This window comes from Primulina huaijiensis, chromosome 8, assembly GCF_012295235.1.
Source record: "Primulina huaijiensis isolate GDHJ02 chromosome 8, ASM1229523v2, whole genome shotgun sequence".
NCBI lineage: Eukaryota > Viridiplantae > Streptophyta > Magnoliopsida > Lamiales > Gesneriaceae > Primulina > Primulina huaijiensis.
The window spans coordinates 6,254,840-6,268,504 of NC_133313.1; the positions used below are offsets into that span (position 1 = coordinate 6,254,840).

The following is a 13,665-nucleotide window of genomic DNA, read 5'->3' on the forward strand; positions in this document are numbered from 1 at the left end:
GCATTTATTAAATTGTTAAATTATTTATTTAATTTTAAAATGATTTTAACGATGCATGATTTATGATTTGCAATATTTTAAATTATTACATGTTTATTTGATGCACGTTAAAATATTTTCTTGAGTTTTATGTTTCAGGCGAGTATTCGATACGGGATCGAGAAAAGAGATCGGTGACGATTTAGACGATTTATGAATAATGTGGTATTTTATTTCAAGTCAAGAAAATTGGTATTTTAAATGATTTATGAAATTTAAGTTTTTTAAATCCTAATTTAATTTAGTAGGCGATTTTAAGATTTTAAGCTTTTAAAAAAAAAACTAATTTAAATAATTGGGGATTTTAAATCTTGAAAATTTGACACATGTGTATTTTACTAAAATTAGTGGTTCTAGTAAAGTTAGTGGTGGATTAATAGTATTTGATTAGTATTTTAATTAACATGTTAATTGATTATTAGTTATTATTATTAGCTTAATTAAGCCCTTAATTAACCCCCTAATCACACACACTCATCGGCTTGCACACACACTTTGTGATTCTTCTTTTTGAAAGAAAAACTAGGGTTCTTAAGTTCCTCCAGCAGCCAACCCCTTTCCCCTACGATTTTTCAGCAGACTCACGTTTGATTAGTAGTAAGAAACGTGCCACAAGTCGTTTCGGATCGGTTCTCGCATCTCATCGCTTCGTATTTGTCGTATCGTGAGTATAAATCATCAAGGCATGTATAATCTTTCATTTTTTCTCATTGATTTTGTCATAGTAAATATTTTTATACATATTGTGTGTAAAAAACCATATATGTTATGCAAAGTTTTAGCGATGATGATTGGAACGATTTTGAAGCAACTTTTAGATCTCAAAAACGAATCTGCTGTCATTTCGAATCCTGCGTATCTTCGATCGGTTTTCTAGAAATGTTTTCAACATATGATTTGTAATACTCTGTGTTATCTTTGATTTGATAGCAAATTCGTAATTTTTTGATGAGAAACGAGGGAGATATGATTTTTATCGTAAAACCGCACAAGCTGTGAAATTTCTGTGTCACAAAACTCGTCACCCTCTGTTATTTCGAATTCTGCGATTTATAAATTGGTTTTCTGAAAATGTTTTTGACATATGATTTGTAGTACTCTGTGTTATCTTTGATTCGATAGAAAATTCGTAATTTTTTGATAAGAAATTAGAGAGATATGATTTTTATCGTAAAACTTCTTAAGCTATAAAAAATTGTGCATGTTATTCATGTTTTCTCAATCTCAAGGGTTTGTCATCCCATGTTCTTAAAAAATAAAAGTAAAACTGGTCAGACATTCTATTCAAAATATTCATGCTTTGGTGAAGAAAGAATCTCAATCTCGGGGGTTTGTCATCCCATTATGCTGTCTTCTGGAGCACATGAAAGTCAAGCTAGTGAATGCCACAAAACTACACAAAGTTAAGCTGATGGATTGGAACTATTTGGAGGCTTATACAAAGAAAAATGTTCCGACCATTGAATAATAAGGATAACAATAAGCCAATCGAAAAGGCTAATATATTGGCTCGAGAAACCAAAAGGAAATTGGTCTTGTCTTCTGATTCAGAGGATGACAGGGAAAAAACTCTACTCACTCAGGTCTTTAGCGCCAGTAAAAAAGTTGAGAAGATCAAGGTAAAGGTTGAAAAGCAAAAGATTAAAAAAATAAAACTGGTAAAACATGTGAACACTCCACATGTTACTGCTCCAATCTCAGCCGTTTTCATTTTTGTACTATCAAAGAGTGTCACAATCGCTGAACGTGACATCTCATCTATGAGATCTGGGCTCCCGCTGATAGATCCCGAAGCCAAAGGAAAGGAAATCCTTGTGCCAGCACAAAAAATGTCAAATGTTCAGTTTAGAATAAACCTTGCCATGGAGCAAGTAAATCGAATTGCCAAAGAGAAAACGATAGAATTTGACAGTTGGCAGGATTTCCGGACCATTTTCCACTTTGCTGTGATAAGGAAGTAGAAGAGAATGAAAAAAGTTGCTAATTTAGAACAAAAAATGCTGAAATGGGCAGAAACTCAAGTTGCTATTTTGCCTTATAATCCAGCAAAAGAGAGAAAACTCTATAGTTCACAGCCCGACTGCCGAGGATGACGCAGTAATAATAAGTAGACTTGAAATGGGTGCACTATGCTAGTCCATGAACGTAAAGAGCATGAGCTGCGAGAGCCTAAAGAAGAAGTTGATTTTTTTGTTGTTTTTGAAATTGGTGAAAGTTAGGCTAACAAAGCAGCCATAAATTGAATAAATTCCACAACCAAAAGCTGTCAAAAAATCAATCTCAGATCCTGATATCACTATGGACTCAACAGTTCAAGAGGTCAAGATACCCACTCATGTGGAAGAACTCCCTCGAATTTCTATTGCTGAGACTCCTGTTTTTCAAATCGCTTGTCAAGAAGATCGGTCTGAAAATTTGAATGAAGAATCCCCATCTTCTCCACCACATAAGATACACTGAATATGTCCAGAGATTTCTCTTATCTCTATGGATGAAATAGTAAAGCCTAGGTACCAGTTTTACATTGATCGAAGCAAGATGGACCCCTCCTCTCCAAGGATCGAAGATTTTACAATTGAGAAATGGGGACATCACACCGATGACGAGTTGAAAGTGGAATCACTACCAACAGCTCCAGCCGGTGAACATGAAATTTAAGACTCTATTGATTCAGCTAGGGATGGGAAAAAATGTGGGAAAAAAATATCGAATTTTTGATATACCGAGATTACCGTACCGAAAAAATACCGAATTTACCGAATTTTTGGTATACCGAAGATTTCGGTACGGTACGGTAACAATACCGAATTTTTCGATACGGTAACAGTATGCAATTTGAAAATTTCGGTATATACTGATATACCGAAAAAATATACAAAAATTTTAAAATATATAATATTTTAAAACAATAAATTTATAAAAAATTTAAAATGTAAGGTTTTTTTCGGTATAAAACTTTATATACCGATACCGTATCGAAATCTCGATATACCGTACAATTTCGGTATAATCGATATGCTAGTTATATGTACCGAAATTTTCGGTACGATATCGGTATGAATTTTCTTATACCGTAATTTTTGATACGGTATACAGTATAAGATTTTCGGCACGGTACGGTATACCACCCCTAGATCCAGCCAAAAATATTTCTGGCATGGAGATCGTTATCTTTTCAAGACAACCTGGACTAGTCAAAACGGGACATCAATCTAGAAGATGTGGCTGAACAACGGAATAAAAATATGCAAAATCAGGCCGCTGACTCCACCGCTGATCCTCAAGATAAAAATTCTTCTATTCCTCTTCTCCATCAGCTACAACTTCAATCAGGCTCTCCAGTTCTTGAAGAAGATTCTTCTTATGATCTTAACTTAGATGTCTTCTCTTAATTCAATGATAATTCTTCTAAAGTGCTGCTGAATCAAGTTTGTGACTCAAAGATCTTTCCAAAAAAGTCAACAATGGTGAAATCAAGAAGTTTTTTTTTCATACGGTTGATTTTGAAAACTTTTGAAAAGATGTCTTACATGATCTTGGGTTTATGGAAAAGAAGCTCATACTACTCACTGCTAATCAAGTAACTGCCAAGCGTTAGGCAGAAAATTTAGGAGTTGCTCTATCAACCCAAATAATCTGATCCCAACAACATATGGATGCTCGATTCGATCAAATTCAAACAACTATTGATAGCCATTTGCAAGAAATTTTTTATTATATACAGTATGGTGATGTAAAAAAGGAAGTAGTGGATATCAAGAAGTTTGAAGAGCAAAAACGACGAGATGGAATGGATAAGTTTGAAGAATCTAAGTGCAATGATGAAAGAAGAAGACTAGAAGAAGAAAGAAGCAGAGATGATGGGAGCACCGATTCAAGTCACAGAAGATAAATTTTTCGTTTTGTGTAGGTGTAATAAGAAATATTTTTGAAGATGAAATTTCATTTCTTTAATGAAATTTATCGTGCTCAAATCCTTGTAAATTTTGCTCTATTTAACTTTTTGTCTAGAGTTACAGCTTGCTTTTATCATCACCCAAAAATGAGAAATTTTTAGAACATTTCAAATACCTTTAAGTTTTGGTGATTGACAAATAACAGCATCAAGATGATTTAGGTCTGCTTTTAAATGTATTTCTGATTTGGGACCGTTGAACCAGATCTAGTCGTTCAGATAGTGCTTAAGAAGATCAAGTCGTTCGGGCTAAGAAGTCGGGAAGCAATAGTATCTAAACTCAAGCTGCAAAGTTATCATCTATGAAAACTGACTGGCAGTTCAAAATGTTCAAACCGTTGAAAACAAACTCACAATGCCACCGATCAGAAAAGAGTTAGAACTAGAAAGATACTAGTGTCAAGTCGTTCAAGCAGTTGCGTCATTTGGAAAAATTACACAATATCCTACCAACCACTAAAGGATAGAAAGCTACCTAATTCGGACATAATTGGAATGAAAATGACTTGAAGTCACAAAATCATAAAGAGCATTAGTAAGCATTTAATGATATGAAAATTACATATCCATTATGTCAAAAAACAGTACAGATGATCGTTGAAAAATAAATCCGACCGTCGGAACTTTTCAACTATAATTATTATTAAGCCTGCATATTTTAAAGATCTCGAGCACACTAAATCTTTTGATTTCTTGTGTGTCATTCAAGCACACACTTATCAGAATCATATCGGATCATCGAGGATCATTCTGTACTACACTAACAACTCAAGCCGTCAAGTCTGATCGTTAGGTTTTTTGTTTGTTGTCTGGTGAACTTAAGTTTCCTAAATATCGCGAACTGTAAAGTGATCACTAAGAGTTTCAGTTAGACAGTGATAATTCTAAATGAAGTAGATTGTTACAAGACGTTGTAAAACCAAAATCTTTTAGTAGAAATTTTCTAAGTAGAAGAAGAGGTGACGTGATAGTTTTATCTCCGAACATCCATAAAAATATTTGTGTCATTGCATTACCCATTTACATTCATGTAAAGTCCATTTCAAGCTGTTTAAGTGACAAGTATAAATTATCCTTTGTCAAGTCAGACCGTTTCCTTACTTACATTTTTTAGTAGTCTAACAAGTCTAACCTTTCAATAATACTTTAACAGCCTGAAAACTATTAAAAACTGTTTGTATTCAAAAAATATTTGAAAGAGTTTATTTACACCTCTAAACTATAACCCAATCCCAACACAATTATTTTACATAAGATATTTTTTATTTTTTTGAATTTTTACAAGATGTGTTGATACAATTTTCTCTGTTTTCATAAATTGAGAAAATAGATATATTTTGTATATAAAAAAATATATCATGGCCCAATCAATTACTCAAAATATATCGATTTTAATAATATAATATAAGTTTAATAATACTAAATATAGACTTTCTTTTTAAAGTAAACTAATATTTAACTCGTGTGTTGTGCATGATGTTATTTTATGTAAAAATTATAAAAGTTATTATATAAAATATTTATATCATTTGAGATAATACTTAAATAAAGATAACAATTTTCTCTCTTTAATTGTCTTGACTGAGTCCTGAGTTGAACTTTTACTAATAAAAAAAAAAGATTATAAGTTGTTTTTATAACTTATGAGCTCTCATTATTTGGTTTGTAAAAAAAAGTTGAAACAACTTATAGTCAAAATAAAATGTTTGACGACTTGTAATCTGTTTTAAAAAATTTTGAGATACCCCAGTTTTTTTAAAAAAGATATTATTTTTTTATTTCACTTCTCCATAATATCCTTATATATCTTCTTTAATCTCCATTTTATCATCACTTCTTAAATTTTTATTTTATTGCTTTGTTTTTTTTTTTAAATCAAATTTTAAATACGGTTTTGCTCTATTGTTTTAATATATAAAAAATCAAAGTGTTAATATTTTATTAAGTAAATTATTAACTACAATTTTTTAATCGATATTATCAACTCATAGTATTACATCTTTTTTGATAATTTTGACTATAAAAAGATTTTATTATACCAAACACATTAACGTCTTTAAATTGTTTAAAATAAATTCTTCCAAACACTTTAACAACTTATTTATAAAATAAGACCTCACAACTTATAAGCTCCAAAAACAACTTATAAGTTACAAGAGCTAATAAGCTGTTTTAAATAAGTTTAGTCAAATAATCTCTAAATATTTTTCATAAAGTTAAATTTTTTGTCATTTATTAGATCAAAAAATAAAAATTTTTGATTATTTTTGAAAATATGTGAAATATATATATATATATTGAAATTATAATTAAAATATATAGTAATAATAATAGCAATTTACGAACAGTCGATATGCTAAAAATTCACGACGACACTCTTTTAAAAAGTCGAAAAACATAATATTTTATATAAAAAATATATTTTATTTAATATGATAGAAATGAATGATAATTAAATATATATAAGTAACTAAAAAAACTAAAAAACACAACCGAACTTAAATAAAATGATATACTTTATGTAGAAACTTAAAATAATTTATATTTTCAATTGATATCAAATTTGAATTTTAAATTTTTTATAAAAACTTCATATTTAATTATGATTACAAATATTTAATGTCGTGGTTGAATATATTAATATTAACAATTTTTTTATAATAATTTTTTTAAGAATGTTTTTAAAAATGAGAAAAATTATTATTTTTATTCTATATATATAGATGTGTGTGTGTGTTGTGTTTTTTTTTTTCCCTTCCCTTTTTCTCGTAGTTCTCCGGACCAAACAGAATCAGAAAAAGGGGCATAACCATAGGCATTGTTTATTCTCCATCTCCACCTGTGCTAACATAAGCCTTCTGCTAAATTAAGCTGCCTGTGCGCAATTAACTCCCCCACCACGACCATGCCAGGGGCCCTCAAACTGACCAATTTTATTCCCATTCACGCGCACAAGCCCTACAAATTCCTCTCATTCTCCTCTCCCACCGCCGCGCCTACCACCACCGCCAGCGCTGGTATCCCCGATTCCATCGTCCGCCAAAACTATTATCTGCCTTTTGGTTCAGGACGCTCCGATGCATACACCCTGCGCAACGTAGAATCACCTCGAATATTTTCCACAGAAAAGAGCGCCACCATCTCGCCGGAGGCTTTTGTGGCGAGAAATCTTGCTCAGTCAGCTCCGATTCGAATAAGACAAGGAAAAACGGTCATTTCGATGCTCAAATGGATGCCACTGTCAATGGAAATATCGGGTACCAATACTACGAATCTGACTTGTCGCATTTGCAAAACCATCGAGATAATCCGCCATCTCAGCCGTCAAAATTGCTCACGTTGCCTACGATATTAACCATTGGACGCGTAGCTGCCGTGCCACTTCTCGTGTGCAGTAAGCGCTTTTCTATGATCGCCATTTATGTTTTTTTTTTGTGTGCAACGGATTGAGCATTAGAGCAATTGGCTGGCACTAAACATTTATTTACCCGTACTTTGATTTAATTTTCTTTGCACGGTCTTCATGTTTTCCATGGCGTTGAACTTGAAGTATCATGTATCATATGTCGATCTAATATACAGTTCAGAATTGACGAAGGTAATTGTACTTTTACTAGCCTTTTACGTCGAGAGCTGGTGGGGACCAACTGCTACAACTGCTATTTTCCTTGTTGCTGCAGTTACAGATTGGCTTGATGGATACCTTGCTCGAAAGGTGTAATTTTTTCTTCTCCTTGTTTGTTGAAATAAATAGGTGAGGTTTCTCTGTGTTTTCGTTAGTTTGTGAACTCACATTGTTGAATTTTGATGGGACAGATGAAATTGGGAACTCCCTTTGGTGCATTTTTGGACCCAGTGGCTGATAAGGTAAACTAGTGACATACTTTATGTATTTCCTTCAGGATAACTGTTATTGAATTTTTTTTAAGATGATATCAAAGTTATTGTTCTATCATGCAGTAAAATACTATCAGTTCACACTGTTTAAAAGAAGCCTAAATTTTGAATTGTTGTGGTACTACTTACTTACTTAAGTGTTCATGCTTTTAGAAATAGTAGGCTGAGGATTCATCTGAAGAATGAACTGATGCTTGATTTCAATGAGTTGCTAAACATGGTGCAGGTTTTCTAAGAGGAACTTATATGGTGTTTTTTTCTTTAATGGATGCAGCTTATGGTTGCTGCCACCTTGATCTTGTTGTGTACCAGACCTCATGGGACTGGTATGTTTGGACAAGCGCAATGGCTGGTTACTGTGCCTGCAGTTGCTATAATTTGTAGAGAGGTTAGAGTCCATGTGCTTGTTTATTACATAACCATTCTTATAATATTTTGATGTTTATTACATAACCATTCTTATAATATTTTTATGTTGAAGTTATCATTCTAATTTTTTTTACTGGATAGAATAGTTTTTATGAGGTAAAATTGCAGTGCTTAAAAATTATGTTTGCTTTCATCCGTACCCTGTTAGTTGGTAGAGGCTATTATTGCATATTTGTAGCCCAATAATTTGTTTAGATCATATTAACTCATTTAGTTGTGCATAGATTAAATGAAAAAAGTAATGTGAAAATATATTTATTGGAAAAGAGGCAAGAGCATATTTTATGAGGCCTAACTTCAGATAAATTCATAATTATCATATCTACACCTCATAAGATCTTTGATGTATGCCCAGGCAGATGCTCCCTTAGTTTTAACTTTTTAACAGGAGTAACTGGACTAGTAAAACTTTATGTTATCCAACAAGTGTTGCTTGATTTTTTTCCTTGAATCTGTTTGTTGTGGACTATTATCGAGTACAATTACAGCCCCTTCAATGATAACATAAGGGATCTTGATTGAGAAGTGCATAATCAATTGGATACAGCGTAGTTCTAATAATTTTCTAGTAGGTTCTGAAGTTTTTTCCTAGTATTGCTTTGTATCATTTGTGCCATACTGGATTAGTTTCTTCTATAATATGTAAAGACTTGGAGCTTTAATAATGCTTAACTAATGGAATGGAATAGAATGTGGTTTATACATGGACCAGTCATGACTCAAATTTCGGCAAAAACAACTCGAGTTAGGTTGACTAAGTGGAATATAAACTTGGAATTTTCAAAATAATGTTTGAATCAACTGTCATTAACTGTTGTGGGCTGAGTTCTAACATATTTCTGGTAGTTATTAAAATCTTAATGTACATTGGTGGTTAACCAATTAATAAACGCCATTTGTTGGTTTCAGTGGCTTGTGATCGTGGAACTTACCAACACAAGTCTTTCATAACTTACTGACATGGTAGAGACTTTTTTCCAACCTTGCATCCTCATAGGCAATGAAAAACATCCTCGTTAGTTGTTTTCGATAAATTTTTCCCTCGGCATTTCTGCAAAAAATGTTTGTCAGGGACCGTGTGATGCGCGTGTGTTTGGAGTAGGTTCTATGAAAGGATTCCAGGACAATATTTGAATGTTTAATAAATGTCTTTTTGGTTGCAATTGTTGTTTGCATTGTAGAACCACTCATTCCTCTCTTAAGACATCCTCCTCACTGAGGTGTTACCTTACTTATGTTACAACTTGGAAATCATGCTGCTTTGGTTGAGGTGTGTTACTTTTAGAATTTATTTGCAATTTCTCAGCATGATCTATGCTTTTAATTGCTCCATGATTAGGTTTTGTTTGTTTGATACATGCATTATACGTGGTGGCTAACAAAAAGTGTCTGCTTATAGATAACCATGTCTGCAGTTAGGGAATGGGCTGCTTCTCAGGACAGAAAGCTTCTCGAGGTTTTTATCTCAACCATGCATCACTTAAAATTATGGTTATACTAGTTGATTGAATAATTTAGAATTCACTTTTCTGATTCACAAAAATTCACCCCCCCCCTTTTCCTCTCTTTTTCTGTGTCTCGCTCTCTCAGGCCGTGGCGGTTAATAACTTGGGAAAATGGAAAACCGCCATACAGATGAGTGCATTGACCATCCTTTTGGCTAGCGGAGGCGGCAGGTTTTACTCTCATAATTTATTTGATGCTATTCGTGATAATTTTTGTTTATGATTATGAAAATTATGAAAACTATTCTTAATGGAATTGTCTGATCTTTCTCTGATGCAATCTACTGTCCTCTTTATCAATCTCTGCAGTCTTGTAGGGGCTGGAACTCTCGTTTCTTCTGGTATTGTGTTGCTTTACATATCTGCATGGCTTTCAGTATGGTCAATGGTTGTGTATGTCAGAAAGATATGGAAGGTGCTGCTGAGATAGTTACACCAACTACCCCGTATAGTTCAGTACTCGACTCATTATGGCTGAGAATGGATGGTATAATGTCTTACATTTGCAAGAACGTGAATGATGAAGTGATCTGCTCTATAAACGACTGATATTGGATGATATATTGCTGCTTCTCGTCTAATCATTTGCATCATTCTTCGACTAGTAGAATGCGGCTGCTTAATCCACGTCTTATGCCCTCGCGCTGTCGTAGTTGCAACTTCTTGTCTTGTTTATTGAATGATTACCCTTGATATGACTAGGATATTGACGGCTCTGAACTGCTATTTGTAGTATATTAGTCCAATTTATTGTACATTTGATAACAGGCTAGTATGAGTCTTGGTTGATTTTAAGCTGCTTGAAAGAGAGATGACAAAATAATGCACATCTTACTCATTAGATTAATCTATTGTTACATATTAATTCTAAGGGTGGATTAGGAACGACGATCGGTCGGGTTTATCAGGATCCGAGAGACCTATACTCAGACAGTTTCTAACCATAAGGCTTGCATATAATTTTATTCACAATATTTTTTTATATCTTTATTTTGTATCTAGTACATTTATAATTGATAATTCTAATAACAATAATAATAAAAGATAACAAGGCAGCATTCATTGTCTAACACGAGTATTCCTAAGGGTTCTTTCATTCGGTCGAATGTGGTAGAATATCTTCTCGTCGAATATGGTAGAATATGTTGATAAATTTCTTGAATTTGAATATTTACCTATAATAAATAATATATAAATTTGTATAAAATTTATTAAATAATCTTGATTTAATATATTATCATCAAGTAAGACTACATTTTTTTTAAATATTTGCATAATTATACGCCTACAACCAGCATTGATGCCTCCAAATTTAATGAGTGGGGTCACATAAGGAGTTATCCAATCCAAACCTTTTCAGGTAAAAACAAATCAACTTATGCAGGGAAAAAAAGAAGTTAAAAATATTCATCAACCATAATGGTCTTATCGTCAATCAATGTTGGACAAAGTTCTTCCAAAAAATTGAAATAGCAATTGACTAACTTTTTTTAAAATTTAAGTTATCTATATTATGTTATATGATGATATTCGAGTGAATCGGGTTTGAAGTATGTGTGTAATCCACTGGATAATGAATGTGATTTAGTGTTTAAGAGATTTGAGTAAGGATAATAGCTTCAATAACACCTGCAAACAAGAAAAGAACTCGTGAATGGGCGTCGTAGAAGTGTCCGACGTAGCCACTCCGATGTTAAAGTCAGCAGGTTGAAAATGAAGAACACAAGCAATATATGTGAGAATATATGTGTATGTTTGAGAGTTCAAAAATCCAGAATCTGTAAATGAGAAGTATACCTGCTTTTTATATTAATGAATCCCATCATTACCTAGTTTTCAGTGCCACCTGCAAAGTATGGCAAGATGGCTGCCCATACTTTTTGTTTCTGATGAATGCTAAAACACGTCAAACCCATGTTGCTCTGACAGATTAGATAACCCATACCAATCACACTCGAGTGTGGTACAATTCTCGAGATAGACCGGGCGGTAAGGTACCCAAGAGCTTGTATGAGAGCCCGGGCTCTTGAATACCCTGGAAGAGGATAAATGCCCGGTTAATGAAGATAGTACCCGACATATTGGCTCTGATTTGGGCTATCCACTTAATACTCCGGGTCGTCCATGACCCGGATTTTTATGAGGGTATCACTACCCATCCCTAAAATAGTCGGGCTAGAGTCTTACTCGCTGTCCCGATCAGTCATACTTGTGCTTCATGGAAAAGTAATTTAGAATTTGTAAAAGCATCGGGGGCTTCAAATATCCCATAGAGGGGATGATATGCCGGGCCCTGATATCACCCGGACTTAGAATAAGATGCCAGCGCCTCACGTTTCCCGGGCTTGAAATAAGATGCCGGGATCTCATGTCTCCCGGCTTTAAATAAGATGTCGGGGCCTCATGTCTCCCGGGCTTTGAAATATTTTATCGTTTAGTATTCCCGGGTAATAGGGCTGATGTCATGATGACGTATGCCCTAGCATTTATACCGCGTAAAAACGTTCCGTATTCCGAGAATCTGATAAGTCTGACACTTCTCGATATCCGTGCATGTCCTTTCATATGCCTGCACAATTTCCAAAATGCATCCTAGCCGTCCAAATTTTTTAGATCAACGGTGGAGATTAACTCCCACCCCTTATATATAGTAACTCACCAGTTTTTTCAAATTACTTTGCAAATTCAAAATCTTGGCCAAACTCTTGCAAATTTTTCTCTCAACTCTCCGACGTGCAAACTCCTCCAACTCCGGCGATCTTCCACCACCGCAACCTCTTCAGTCGCACAATCCACACGCACAACCACCACCTTCTTCCCCAAAATTGGTAAGTTTTCTTATTTATTCCTTTAATCATGTCTGATTCCACCACCTCCACTTCAGGGGCCAATGCGTGAGGCTCGCCTAGTGACGAGTCCATTGCGCTGCGCTCCGATTCACCCCCTCTCCTCCTCGCCATCGTATTTCTACCCAAGCTTCCAAAAAACCCACAGCCAATCAGTCAAAACCCTCTTCTTCAAAACCTTCTTCCTCTGGCCATTCCTGAGCTCTGAAAAATAGCAAGGGTAAAGGCAAAACTCGGGCCTCTGACCCTCCTTCCACTGAGACCCCGGGAGTTCCTAGGTTCTCCTTAATGAGCAGCACTCTGTGCGCGGGGGCAGACAAGGAACTCCGAGTTCTGGGCTCGATTCCTTCCACTTTTTCCATTTTGATCCCTGGTCCGATAGGGCTGATCAGCCTCCTCTTGGTTTCACCACTTTCTTCCGGGACCAAGTTAGAAATGATCTCCGGTTTCCTATCTCTCCTTTCTATATTGAGGTCTCCAAGTTTTTTGGTGTACCTATTAACCAAATTCACCATAATTCTTTCCGTATCATGACCTCGGCCTATGTCTTATTTAAAATGCACAACCTTGTCATCAACCTCCTCGTCCTTCACTATTTTTTTGTTTGTAAAATGGGAGATCATGCCTTCTCCCTGTCTGCCCGTCTGAATGCCAGGTTCCTTGCCCAGAAGGGATGGAAATGACGATTTTTCTATATTCAACTCCCGGCCCCTCTCTCTTGTCTAACAGGGTTTCTCCCTTCTCTTCCCTCTCAACCTACCCTTCCCCAGGCTTACAAATTTGAGGAATTTTACACCCGAAGCCAAGACTTGGTGGAGGGTCAAAAATACTCATCTTCCACCCTTATCTCCCAGGAAAATCTAGTTGCCTACGGGTTGAGTGCCCGGGCTGAAGACCTAACAGACCGGGTAATTGATGAGGTGGTTGACTCGGGTTCTCAACCCGGTAATTCTTCTCCTTTCTGTCTTTAACATTTTATCTCTATTTATACTTG

At 34.8% G+C, this 13,665-nt stretch overlaps 1 protein-coding gene across 1 annotated transcript; it reads left to right on the forward strand.

Annotated features, from left to right (window-relative positions):
• The first annotated feature begins 6,996 nt into the window (after nt 1-6,996).
• LOC140983659 (cardiolipin synthase (CMP-forming)-like) lies at nt 6,997-10,666 on the forward strand. The gene is made up of 7 exons (XM_073450797.1): nt 6,997-7,388; nt 7,612-7,709; nt 7,811-7,861; nt 8,166-8,279; nt 9,720-9,776; nt 9,911-9,996; nt 10,135-10,666. The coding sequence occupies exons 1-7, from the start codon at nt 7,223-7,225 to the stop codon at nt 10,253-10,255; spliced, it is 693 nt and encodes a 230-aa protein (XP_073306898.1). The 5' UTR covers nt 6,997-7,222; the 3' UTR covers nt 10,256-10,666.
• Nucleotides 10,667-13,665: the final 2,999 nt, after the last annotated feature.

Bases quoted from the DNA above. Each gene is read 5' to 3' on its own strand.
- LOC140983659 (XM_073450797.1), top strand. From the start codon at position 7,223: ATGGATGCCACTGTCAATGGAAATATCGGGTACCAATACTACGAATCT. The intron at 8,280-9,719 runs GTTAGAGTCCAT...GTCTGCTTATAG, and splicing joins TTGCTATAATTTGTAGAGAG to ATAACCATGTCTGCAGTTAG. The intron at 9,997-10,134 runs GTTTTACTCTCA...CAATCTCTGCAG, and splicing joins TTGGCTAGCGGAGGCGGCAG to TCTTGTAGGGGCTGGAACTC.